At 45.3% G+C, this 13,907-nt stretch overlaps 1 protein-coding gene across 1 annotated transcript in view; it reads left to right on the top strand.

The window, feature by feature from the left end:
• Positions 1-13,907, top strand: part of LOC125709304 (cGMP-inhibited 3',5'-cyclic phosphodiesterase A-like) — a 70,226-nt gene that overhangs the window by 40,532 nt on the left and 15,787 nt on the right. Inside the window, exons 2-3 of the mRNA XM_048977644.1 lie at positions 1,542-1,592; positions 12,684-12,944. Of these exons, the coding sequence (XP_048833601.1) occupies positions 1,542-1,592; positions 12,684-12,944 (312 nt within the window). The remainder of the gene's footprint in view (positions 1-1,541; positions 1,593-12,683; positions 12,945-13,907) is intronic.

The following is a 13,907-nucleotide window of genomic DNA, read 5'->3' as shown; positions in this document are numbered from 1 at the left end:
GAGTGTGTGACGAGTTCAACTTAGTTAGCTGGAGCAAATGACTGGGCTGTCCAGGGAAAACAATGCTGTCGTTTCTGACTGCACCGAATATAGTTACTATGCTCACCTCTTACTGTTATTACTCACAGGACAACTGGATGCACATATTTGTAGTAGAATTTATTCACAGTGCTTCTGAGTTCTGTGACAACCAGCTTCTGATGCTTCAGGTATTTCATGAAGTGATGGAGGTGAAGCCCCTAGCTGAACGGTAAAGCTCCAATCCCTGCCTGGGAAGCTGCTGCCTTTCCGCACTCTCTGCTGCCCTGGGGTCTGATAATGAGAGATTTTGCCTCTTTCTTTTTAACATGCTACCTGGAGGTGCCTCTGAGGGCCTACAGTAGAGAAGAGAGCAGCAGCACTGTCAGATTACCCAAGGTGCATCACTCAGCAGGTGAGCCAGACATCCAGCACCCTGCGAGACAGCCCAGGGGAATAGCACCAGTTGGTGTTTGATTCCAGTTTGAGGTATTCCTCTGTTCTCTTCCTCACCCACTATCTTATAACAATGCCACTTGGTGTGGTGAGATGGGGCAGGAGGAGCTCTGAAGGCTCGCACCTGTGACAGCAGGCTGTCCCTCCAAAGGTTTAGAGTTGGTGGAAAATGCCATGTAGGTTATGGTGGTGTTGGTGCTGAGGTGTGTCCCTGCCCCCTGCTGGCAAAGAGTGGTGTTGTGGAAATGCAGCATAAGAACATTTGATAATGGATTGTGTCATTTGAACCTGTGTTTGTGTCTTCACCTGTTTAAAAACATCCTAAATACTCTAAGCCTAAAGGTAGAGTTAAGAGCTGAAGGTCATCTGTGCCCCTCTTTTCTGCACGGTAGTGATAATGCTGCAGCAGGTTACCAAAACTGGCGAGTACCAAAAGCCTGCAAGAACAAACGGCATGGAGTTCTCGGACACGACACGCAGGCCTTCACTGATTGTGTGTGGGAAAAATGCGGACCCCTTGATTATCGTAAGTGACTTTTGGACTGAAGCCTGGCAAGTCGTGCCAAATGGCGAAGGGCGCCGGTCAGAGACCTAGCCAGTGAGCGGCAAGGCTGTCCCGCGTGGAAGCGAGATACCGCTGATTTACAGCCGCATGCTATTAAGCATGGAGGACTCGCCCCCGAAAGTACACTTGTATTGTTTATTTCCTGCACACTGTGGGAAAGCAGTCCACGGTCCAGATCTTGTGGCCTCTCGTCTCCCCGAAGGGGATGTGCAGCTGGAAAGCCTCCCTGCCCAGGCTGTGGCTGGCACCGTGAGCCAGGACATGCCCGCTGTGGTGCCTCTGGGGCTCGGTCTCCGTAAGGCTGAACGTAATTAGAGGGAGCTGGGTGCGGCGCGAACCGTCCTGACTGTGGAGCTGCAAACATAATCAAAAGGAAACCACAAAGCCCACTTTCTTCTTCCTCATTTGATAGATGTTTTTGGGAGACCTGTCCCGCAGACAGTTTCCTTGGGTCCTTTGTGTTAATCCTTTGTCTCCCTCTCTCACTATTTTCTCCCCACAGACGCTGTGCCAGTCAGAGTGGGAGCACAAGCGAGGCGCCCGGGGATCACAGGTCAGTGACTGCGGGTCGGGACCACGTGAACCGGCAGCATTCCAGCCCAGGCCTGTCGCCGATTCACACATCGCTGCTTGTTTCTCTGTCACACTGTCATTATCATTTGCGATAAGCCATGGGCTCCGAAAGCCAGGGGAACTCTTCTGTACTTTTATGCCTTTTAACCACAGTAGATAAAGCCCTGCAAAGTTTTGGTTCCTATAGGCGATGAGGCCACGTGTAGCTCAGCCAGTCATGGCTCTCTGTCCATAGCCAGAAGATTATTGGTTCCTGTACCATAGCTGGCAGAGTAATAGTTTCATTATTAGACCATTTTGCAGAACCCTTAACTTCAACTGACCGCAAGCTTTCCTCACTTGTAATTTGCTTTGGACAAAAGTGTTTGCTAAATAAATGTAATGTACTGAATATTTTGTATTTACTATAAATTTTTCCTTCAAGTAATTAAGATGTCGTTCATTGTGAATGAACTACGAAAAAGCCTTTGGGCTTTGTCTAACTGTTTGATTATCTTGCAGTAGATTGGAATCCTGTCCAGGATTTACCCTGCCTTGCCCTCTTAGCATTCCAGGTCTCAGATAACAAGTGGGTGGATTTAACAGAAACTGTTTGGTTCAGAGGTAGATTATTTTCTGGTCACAACTCTTCCTGTCTATCATATGTATTGACAGATGGTATCAAGCCCAGCAGGCAGTAAAGGGGAATTTGTGAAGTCATTAAACTCTTGTTGGTCATTGTGATGTATGGAGAAGGGGCATGTTGTGAGCGGACGCTCTCCCTAGGCCTGTCAAGTCATTGATGGACTCATTTCTTCCACCATTGAGACTTGGCTTTACATATAGACCAACTGCAGACAATCCATCATGAGTTATGGCAACCGGGTAACTTCCTGGGGTCCGGAATCTGACAGCTGGACAATGCACTGGTACGTAACGCCTTATCAGGAGGACATCCTCCACTAGTCTGTGCTGAACTACACACTTCTACTGCAGCCAGACGCTTGGCTTCGTATCTCGCTTTTGTTTGATATCAAGCCGTCCCAATTCAGTAAAGTGGCCCCCAGGCAGGTCTGATTTGTGAGCTGCACTCACAATGACATGGTTTTTCTCATGTGCCTGTGGACTCTCCAGTGAGTTTAGGCTAGTGGTACGGCAGGTGCCGTGGTGAGCGTCTCGGCTGTCTGAGCAGCAGGCCAGGCAGCATGGGTCTGCATGAGGTCTGCAACATAATAACACTGAATGCCAGACAGCAGATAAGACAAGATATTAACATACAACTTTGTCTGGACACTTTCAAGTAGCATGTTTGCGAAATGATGGTGGAGCCCTGCGAACACGGTGAGAGGTGGATGTAAGACGTGTGTCTGCAGAGTGACACATAAACAGTTGGGGTTTTTTTCAGATGTTTTATTGTGATCAGTATCTGTCTCTCTGGTGACTTCATGAAGAATCTGAGAGCGTGTGTGTCTCACGCACAGCTGACAGGCGTCTTCCCCTCCTTTCTCTCCCTGAAATGAGCGCCGTATCTCAGAGATGGCCGTTTTAAATCATGCAGACTTGCGAAAGCTGTTGACCCTGTGGATTTCTTCATTTCTGCAGTTTTATTTGCCGAGCAGCACACATTATTCAGCTCCTTTTCCTAACTGCCCTCTTTTCCTCCCGTTTCCTGAAAGATTGCGGTCGATGTCTTAAGTTACAAATCTAAGGGAGAATTGCGTATGGAAAAAAGTTGCCTAAATATTTGTATCCTGCTTAGAAATACATCGGTTTTGGACCAGTACTGTTGTGAGGCTCTTGGAGAGATGGTGGTTTGTAATCTTTGTGACATATGTGGGCCATAGTGGGTGTCAGTATAAGGTAACAGTGAGAGCTTGCTTAATGTGTAACCCGAGCAACGCACATTAGACGTTAACCAAACTGCAGCACTGCACAGAAAAAAAAACAAAATCACCTGAACACACATTAGATGTAATTCAAGTACAAAACAAACAAACCCAAATCCCAAGAAACCCATTCAGTCACTCAGTCAAAACATACCCCAAAGGGTCATTAACAAGACAGTTACAGTCACTCACTAACAATTAGATAACCATCTAAAAAAACAGGTGAACTGTAACCTGTCTGTTCCGTTGCTCCATCTGGTGGCTAAATTGAGACATGACATGGCATGATATATTGCGGTATTTCTTTCCAAATGGGATACCAAATGCATACGTAAGCTATAAATTGATTTGTAAATGTTTATCATGTTTAATTGGTCCATTATCCATTGTTGAAAGGTAATATGCAAATGTTATGATTTTAAGACAATTTAAAGAAAAGCGTGAAGAATGAGCCCAGCACGTTATTATGTGATTCATTGTCCAGGATGGATGTCAGTATTATTGCTTCACAGTCATCTGCAGGATGCTATTACCTAAGTTCATTTACTTATTTTGCTTTTCTTCTGCTTGTTCTACTGTTGCTTAATGTCATGTTTTTATAAAGATGAGACCATCTCAGGTCTACCAAATAGGTGAAGGAGACATATCAGAGCCTGTAGCATTTGGTCCAAAATGATATCACTGAGTTTCTCCAGTGTCCGTCATCAATGGAACGGTTGGAAATTTGCAGCACCTGTGTGATGTGTGGGAAAATGCTGACTCTGCATGCTTCTCTGCGCTGCTGTTCCAGAATGTTCCTCTCGCAACACCTGGCTTCATTCCCTGGTTCCAGCTCATGCTGTGTCCATATTGATTATTCCCATAACTTTTAGGGACAAGGTGGATGATAATGGAAGAATTTACATAAGTGAATTGGAGGGTCTGAAGTGAAAGGTAATATTAGGCTAAACCCCTTAGTATCAGAGGACTCATAAATATTTCTGTTTATTTAAAGAATAAACTCCCACATTCATTCAAACTGTGGTATGATGTACCTATGAAAAGTATTAATGTCATGAACATTAAATGCATTCTCTGTTGATATTTTTCCAGACAGAAGTTGCTGACACTCATGTGAAAAAGAAAGTTCTACGGTTTTAAGTATCAAGATTAAGAAATCATCTAGTTCTTACCAGATTCTGAAATTATTTAAATCTAACCTCAGGTGTAAAACAACACATGACAGATTCCACTGTGTCGTTACTTATTTAACAAAAATGAAGCCAAAATGGAGATGCCATGTGTGAGAAACTAAGTACACCCCAATAGCATCAGTAACTTGAACTAATTGTGTTCTGTATGATTTTATTAGTCTCCCACATCACCATGGAGACATTTTGGCCCACTCCTCTTTAGAAGGTTGCTTCGTTTTCGCATTTGGTTCTGCACAGCTCTCTTATGGTCCCGCCATAGCAGTTTTATTAGGCTGAGGTCTGGACTTAAATTTTTTTCTTTTGCAGCCATTCTGCTGTAGATTTATTGGTGTGCTTGGGATCCTCGTCCCCTTGCATGACCCAGTCTCAGCCAAGCTTTAGCTGTTGGACAGATGGTCTCACATTTGACTCTATAATACTTTAGTATACAGAGGAGTTCATGGTTGACTCAATGACTGCAAAGTGCCCAGTTCCTGTGGCTCCAGAACAAGCCCAAATCATCACCCCTCTACCACCATGCTTGACAGTTGGTATGAGGTGTTTGTGCTGATCTGCTGTTTGGTTTTCACCCAACGTGGTGCTGTAAATTATATAAAATATCTCCACTTTGGTGTCTTCTATCTAAAGGACATTGCTCCAGAAGATGCAGCTTAGCAAACCTAAGCCATGCTGAAGGGGCGTTCTCATGGTAACCCTTCCAAACAAGCCACACTTGTTTAGTCTTTTTCTAATTATATTTTCATGAACTTTGACATTTAACATGCCTGTAGCGTATGAGATGTAGCTGTTGAGTTTTTTTGCACTGTCTGACCTTGGGGTGAATTTTCTGAACTGCTCCTGGGAAGACTGACAGATGTCTTGAATGTTTTCAACTCCTGGATAATCTTTCGCGCTGTAGAATGATGGACTTCAAATTGTTTGGAAATGGCCTTGTAATCCATCCCAGATTGATGGGCAGCAACAATTGCTTTACTATGATCATTGCTCATGTGTTTTCTCCTTGGCAGTGTGTTAACACACACATGCTCCAGACCAGCAAACTGCCGAAACCTTCTGCTTTTATAGACGTTGTCACACCGGCTGATGATCAATTAATCAAGTGCATTTGATTAGCGGCACCTGGCTACTACTTACCCTCTTAATACCTGTGGAAGCAGTAAGGGTGTACTTAATTTTTCACACACCGCTTATGCATTTTGGCTTAGTTTTTGTTAAATAATGACATGGTGTAATATGACATGTGTTTTTGTTCATCAGAGCTTGTATTCGCCTGACTTTAAGACCTCCGAAGGACCAGATGATTGTTTTATGATATCCTGATGCATTAAATCCTGATGAATTGAAAAAAGGAGACTTTCTTTTTCACGTAACTGAGAAATGTTAATAAGGGCTTTTAGTTCTAGATTTCCATTTACTTCACATGCTGTTTGTTTCATTTTTCCTTTGTTTACTTGAACTGGCCGCAGGATTTAAGAAGAGCTCTAAACTAGGACTGAATACTCCCATGCAGACAAAGGAGACACTTGAGTTCACTTAACCTTTTCCTCATCGTACATATGGCCTAGTGGGCTGCAATGTTTATGCGATGTTCATGCGGGTGTGAGCGTACTGTTCCCGCTCCTGTCCACGCAGAGCTGACTTTCATCATAAAGTCCTGCTTTCGTCCGATTCAGGTCACCAGCAACCTTCTCTCAGCTGCTGAGTCTTAATGTTTCCTTGAACATAATGTTTAGTCTGTTCTTCAGCTAGATGGTCCATCCCTTGTCAGACATCATCATTGGAGACAACAGAAACATTTCATTGTAAAAATTATAATAGCTTTTGAGACATTTAGGCTGCTCTGCCCAGTAAGTGAGAAAAACTATAATTGAAAATGAATCATAAAAGGTGGCCATCTGGTCTGAATGATTAATGAAGTGTGCTTATGATTGAAAGGTTCCTGGGTTCCTGGTTTAAATCCCCAACCACCGCGCTACCACTGAGATACCTGAGCAAGACACTGCCCATGAGCGCTGTTCCCTGGGTGCTGGATTAGCTTCCCACCGCGATGTGACGTATGGGTTACATGCAGAGGACACATTTCGTTGTTCTGTGCTGTGCTGTGCTGTGCTGTGCTGTGCTGTGCTATGGTGTGTCAGCAGTGACAATTACTTAAAGTATAACAATAAGTTAGCAGATTGTGTTCTAATGACGGACCCCTTTGGAAAATGCAAGAAGCTTCTGGAAAGCCATCACATGTACAGTATTGCATGGGCTATGTTATGGTTCATTAGACATTAGATGTCTTCGAGGTGTGATGGTGTTCCCACAGGTAGAAGTACCCACACAGCACGTTTTGGTGACATGAAAAAACACAGACCCGTGGGACAAAGTGGCCCCTGGCTAAGGGTCTTGGGTGCTTCCATGCTAAACCAAACTAGCCAAAACGTGTTTAGAGATTCGCAATTGAATGTTTTCGACTCTGACTCAGGCCAGTCATTGGGTCTTGGCTATCTAATCCAGACCTTGTTGCTTTTTGAGCTTTATACTTGTCAGAGACTTGGAAGTTTTAAGACTAATTTTTGATTTTTCAATAAGAAAATATAAATTTAAGCACAATGTCAAAGTCAGCCTGCATACAACATTTTCCACATCTCAGTATTGAGAAGCAGGCTGTCTGAAAGGTCAGGACTACAGAAATACAAACAACTGAATAGTGTACTTACGAAAATCTAAAAATATTGATGCCCATCACTGGGACATTTTTAAATATGTAGCTTGTTTCACTCTAGACAGCCTGCGTCAATATTTGAAATTTAGCAGGTTAAACAGGATCACTAACAACAGTCATTCTTTAGGACGCTGGAAGAAAAACTGTTCCTCGTCTGCAGCATTAGGAGACCCTGGATGTTTTGGTTGAAATGTGACTCGCTGTACAGTGTCCAGCCTCAGAAATGTCCTCCTGTTCTGAGCCTTGATGTGTTTACATGAACTCAGCAGGCTAATGCGGCAGTTTAAAATTACATAGGTTATTATAGGTCGAGCTGTGGCATCTTCCAGCTGTTGTGTGACGGGAACTTGAAATGTCCTGTGGTTCTCTGATTAGGCGCCTGGACTTTGATACATGGCCCTTGTGAACAGACTGCTTTATGCTTTGCTTCCATGTAGGGAACTTGTACTCACACACTAGGAAAACAATAACCTTCATTCCTTAAAGGTTTTTTTTCTTTTAAGGGAAATTCACATTTCATGTTTCACCTTTGCAGTCGTAAACCTCTGCATTAAATAATCCTGATTTAATTTTCATAGTAAACATTTTTTTAAAATATCTTTTGATCTGATTTGACTCTGATAATGTCTCTTACTGTCGATACTGTGCATAAATATTGAAGTTTTGAGCGAAACCCACTGCTTAAGGTATCAGAAGAAGAACAGAGTGAGGATAAAATCTTGAGTCTTGTGGCCTCGATCAGTTCTGTGTGTGAAGGGCAGCTTAAAGGCCACCAGACCTCCAGCACATTTTGCTAGGTCTGTTCCTTACAAGAATTTAGGCTTGTCCATCATCACTGGGCTCTGCAGGGTTTCACACAGTGCTTATGAAGTTTATGAGAATCTATTTCCCTAGTTCTTTTAAAAAGTGAGTAGAAGTGAACATGACCCTGTGTGATATACGGCTAACTGATGGATTTGCTTGACAGTAATTTCATGCCCAACCTCGAGGATGTTTAAAAACCGGCTGACACAGTCACATGATCAAAATGTTGTTAGTTACATACCTCCCATTGTCAGTTTGTCTGCGGGAAGCATAACATTTTTTTTTTTTTCTGTGCTCAATCCAGAGTCTTAATGGCTTTAAGTTTAATGCTTACATGCAGAATCAGTCAGACTGATTGATATGAGCATCTAATGAAACATGCTGAAAACGAACCTCCAGAGAGGGAGCTAAGAGGGATTTGGAGCATTGAAAGGCAAATATCATCATTGTTTATTTTCCCATAATTCGAGCGATCAGGGCCTGAGAATAGCCAGAGCCAACGGCATCCCCTCTGCGGTGTCTCTCGTGACCTGAGCAGCCTCGATTTTGCTGTCCTGTGTCATACAGGTTGATTTAGGCTCTGGTCCCCATTATTATGTGCACTGTTTTGGGTGCGACTTGCTTCGGGGGGAAGAAAGAAATTCACGACCATGTGGAGGCCTCAAAAATCGCCTGTTAATTTGCCTGGATGGGAGAAGTCACCACTGTCGAATAGTTACAGAAGGGCAGCCGAACTGAAACCCACACAGCGACACTGAGGCAGCAGAGAACTGAAGGTCGGCCCTTTCGCTCGACGCCAGTGTAAACAGGATAATTCTGAGATAGTAGCAGCTTGTGTCAGAACCTGGGCTGATGGGTGGGAATGGTAATCTGATAAGAAAAGCCGACCTGCTCCTATAGCATGGTGCTTTGGTTGCTGGCTGCTGTCTACTTCAGGACTGGCCTGCATGCAGCTTCTGTAATATGGTTAGCGTTGGCTGCTCTCGGCAGGGCTCTATCTTCAGACCATCTGCCATTACCCCGCAGTCTCTGTGCTGTTCCCATTACTATATTACCGAAATAGTGGAACCTGTGTTTAAACCTGGGGCAAGAAAAACCCCCTCAGCCATGTCAGCCGATCTGTACATGTAAAGCAACTAGGGTTAAAATGAAATGGAAGCAAATTCTCAAGGCACTAATTACTATAGCTATGGCCAGCAGGGGGTGTAATGGTTAGGCAACTACATACTTCGATTAACTGCATTTAATGACTTCAAGTCATCCAGCTGTGACAAAAGGCTACTCTGTAGGGGATTTATTATGCAAAGTAACGAATGATTTATAGGCAGTTAAATAAACAACATTGTGCCCTGTATTCAATTTTAATTTCGGTGTATTTTTATAAAGCAACTTTCACAACAGTGTCGCCCCAAGACAATTTACATGAGTGTGATGTGATTCATTACTACATCATTTATGGCGAATAATGCAAAAAACAGGGAAAAGGGAAGACAAAGAATGAAGGAAAAAAGCATGATGACAACAGAGGAGAGAGACTAGAAACTCCCAAGTAGGGAGAGAAAAACCCCTGGAGGTCAACTGGCCACCCAACTCCCCTGGAAATAATAACATTTTGGGAAACAGAAAGTATCCTGCATGAATCGCCACCTTATCTTGGAGGAGGGGTTTGTGTTGTGTCTGTGGTCCTAGGAGCTACGTTGTCAGGGGTAATTTCCCCTGGTAGGGTCTCCCAAGGCAAATTGGTCCTAGGTGACTAGCCACCGTACTGAAGGCCCACCGTAAACTAAGGGGGGGCCACGGGGGTTGGGTACGATGTAAATTGGGTGGCAGTCCAAGGCAGAGGCCTTGGTGGACCGGCCATAAGTGACGAAATCTGGCTCTAGGAACATAATCCTTTGTGGGAATGGAGCCTGAGCTGGTGCAGGAGGTAGAGAGACACCACCTAGATAGAGTCGAGTTCACCTCTACACACAGCTGGGGCTCTGAAACCAAGCTCCTGGAGAGGGGCTGGACTCTGTTCCACTCTAGAGATGCCCATGGTGAGAGGCAGGTGTGGGTCTACTCATAGCCCCCCAATTCTGCACCAAAACACTGGGGTTCACTCTAGTGAACAAGAGAGTCACATACGTTTGATTTTGAGTCGGGCGATGTGCTTTGAATCTCGTCTGTGCTCGTACACCAAAGACCAGTTCACAGTATCAAGGCTTTTTGGAGACTTTTACAGGGGGGCAGGAAGGCAGCCCATCTGGGGACTCCACTGCTCTGCTGGGGGACTGTAATGCCGACGTGGGTAAAGACAGTGAAACCTGGAAGGGTTTGATTGCAGGGAATAGCTTGCCTGATTGGAATCTGAGCGGTGATCAGTTATTGTACTTTTCTGCTAACCATAGTTCCCCCATGTTTGAACATAAGGGTGTTGATGCACCTGGCACCAGAGCACCATAGGCCGTAGTTTACTGATTGATTTTGCAATTGTGTCGTCAGATTTGCGACCTCATGTTTTGGACACTCAGGTGAACATAGGAGCTCAGACATTGATCACCACCTGGTGGTGAGTTGGATCAGATGGCGAAGGAAGATGGTTAGACCTGGTACACCTAAACGTATAGTGAGGGCATGCTTGGAGTATCTGGCAAAAACCCCTGTTTGGGAGATCTTGAACTTGTACCTCCAGGAGAACTTTTCTTGCATCCCAAACAAGGCTGGAGACATTGAGTCTGAATGGGTGATGGTTGTCTCCATTGCTGAGGTGGCTTTGTGGTGCTGTGGCTGTATGGTCGTTGGTACCTGCTGCGGTGGCAATTCCTGAAACCATTAGCAGACACCAATGGTAAAAGAAGCTGTCGGGCTGAAGAAGGAGGCCTTCCCAGCTTGTTTAGCTTGTGGGATTCAGCCTACTGGTACCTGTCCGCTGCTGAAGTGGGATGTGACTTTGACAGTTGCTGAAGCGAAAACTTGAGTGTGGAAGGAGTTTGATGAGGCCATTGAAAATGAGTTTTGGTTGGCCGCTAAAAGATTCTGGCAAACTGTCAGGAGACACAGGAGAGGGAAGCAGGTCTTTACTTTACCCGTGCTGTTTACAACAAGGATGGAGATCTGTTGACTTCAAAAGGGGATATAGTCAGGCGGTGGAAGTTTTACTCCTCCTGACCTCCTGAATCCCACTGATACGCCTTCCTTGGAGGAAGTAGAGGTGAAAGACCAAGGCATTCCCAGGCCAGCAGAGTGATATCTGTCCAGCATACCCTGGGTCTTTCCCAGGGTCTTCTCCAGCTTAGATACAATGGAAACGCAGGAGGTGTCCAGGAGGCATGCTAGCTAGATGCCCACACTACCTCAACTAGCTCCTTTGGATGCAGATGCAGATCTTTGGATGCAGATCTCTGTGTGATCAGTCGCTGTGTGTGCTGTGCAGTTCGAGAAGACGTGCTTCGTTGAATCAGCACCAATCCGTAGACTTCAGCAGTTTCTCGATTCACATCTGTCTGAAGGAAGCAGTAAGATTCATTCTTTAGTCTGACAAAGAAATGTTGAGCATAGATGATGTCACCATTTTAACTCTGCAATAACTGGCCAGTGTTGACAATGTACTATCATCATAGCCCTACAATGGAAAGAATGGCCAGACCTTCTGAAAGTGTTTCCCATGTGCTTTGGAACAGCCAGCTGGCTACATGTTCACATGAAACATATCACAGAGAAGATTCCTTTCAGCACTTTTTGTTTTAGTTGTCATACACCCGGAGCCCACAGAATATCGTTTCAGGACTCAAAATAGTGTCTTAAATGATATGATGGGGGGTGAGAAGCTTTGGGTGGGAGATTATATGGGTGAAACAGACTGATTGAGCTCTGAAGCACAGCAATGCCTGTTCCGATTGCTCATCCTCTCACTGTCAGAACCCCCTAACCATGCAGTGTCCCCGCATTATTAGCTTGTAGCTACATCCTGCTTGAGAGGCACTTTGTTCTTCAGAACAGGACTTCAGACAGCACAGTGAGAGCTGGGAGGAGGTTTGGGTGCTCGTAGGTGGGCTTCCATGGTCCCTGAATGAGGAGAGGGCTGTGAACTTACAGCAGTCAGGGTGATACTCCAGTTATCTCACTGTCCTTCAGCTATCCTCCATTGTGCAGCCCTTTGGTCTGTGAACGTGATTGACTTTGTGCTAACAAATGAACTGATTAATTGATTGACTCCTTCCTCCTTCCTGTTCACCAGTCGTTCCTTCTCTGCTCACTTCCTGTGCAGCTCCCTTTTCACCCTTCGTGTTGGAGTACTTTGAGTCATACCCAGCGTTCTCCCCACTTTCTGTCTGCTGACTCGGGACCCTGGCACCATTGCTTGGGCGCCTATTGGGAACTCGGTTATTCATTGCGTCAGCTTTGCCTTGCGTCAGCCCTGCTACAGATGGGACTGCTGTCCAAGGTTGAGCTTCTATCTCTGTTCATCTTATTTCTCTCTCTCTCTCTCTCTCTCTGTTATTCTTTTCATCCCTCAGTCCTCAGGAACCAGCGTGATGGTGGACATCGCGGTGATGGGTGAGGCCCATGGGCTCATCACTGACCTGCTGGCGGACCCCTCACTGCCGCCACACACCTGCAGCTCCCTGCGTGCCGTCAGCAACCTGCTGAGCACCCAGCTCACCTTCCAGCCCCTCCACCGGCCCCGCCTCAACCCGCCTGTCCCTCCGAGTGATGCCTCCGCCTGCTCTGACTCGGAGGAGGGATCCGAGCGGGGCGAGAAGCTGGTCACCCCGAAGGTAGCTCTCTCTGCATGATGAGAATAACCAGACAGATACATGACTCGCTCATGTGAATTTTTTGATTCTCTTATGCCTTTGAATTTGGAGTTGAATAGGATTATGCACAGTTGAATAGGAGTTGAATAGGATTATCCGATATAAACACAAGCATCGGAATGACAGATGTGAATGCAAACTGTATTGTGCATGGAGAAACCAGAATATGAACAGAAACCAGATTACATACATTGGATTTAGAGATTTGAAGATGAACTGGGATTAAATATGGTACGGATTACAGATTTTACTGTTTACAGATTTTAATATGACCTGGTTTGTACATCCATCCATCCATTTTCCAAACCGCTTATCCTACTGGGGGGTCTGGAGCCTATCCCGGAAGCAATGGGCACGAGGCAGGGAACAACCCAGGATGGGGGGCCAGCCCATCGCAGGGCACACTCACGCACCATTCACTCTCACACGCACACCTACGGGAAATTTAGCGACTCCAATTAGCCTCAACATGTTTTTGGACTGTGGGGGGAAACCGGAGTACCCGGAGGAAACCCCACGACGACATGGGGAGAACATGCAGACTCCACACACATGTGACCCAGGCGGAGACTCGAACCCGGGTCCCAGAGGTGTGAGGCAACAGTGCTAACCACTGCACCACCATGCCGCCCCAGATTCAAGTTTCAGAGATGCATAAAGGCTCCCTTTATGACACATTTGAGTTTCTCTGTATCAGGGTTACAGTCAGTTTGGAGGTATGACCCTTGGATATCACCCTTCATTTCGATTGGCATGTGAGGACTGTTTAGGTGCTTAAATAAAAGCCAGGAATGTTGATTTAGAGCGTTGCAGCTTTACAACTGGTGTAGTTTTAAGATTGCTTAATGATAAAATACCTGCTATTAAATTCAGTGTATTCATCTCAGATGGACATTGTAGAGCGGGGAGTTTGTACAGTGATAT

Source organism: Brienomyrus brachyistius, chromosome 1 (assembly GCF_023856365.1).
Source record: "Brienomyrus brachyistius isolate T26 chromosome 1, BBRACH_0.4, whole genome shotgun sequence".
NCBI classification, from domain to species: domain Eukaryota; kingdom Metazoa; phylum Chordata; class Actinopteri; order Osteoglossiformes; family Mormyridae; genus Brienomyrus; species Brienomyrus brachyistius.
This window is presented reverse-complemented; position numbering and strand designations above follow the sequence as displayed.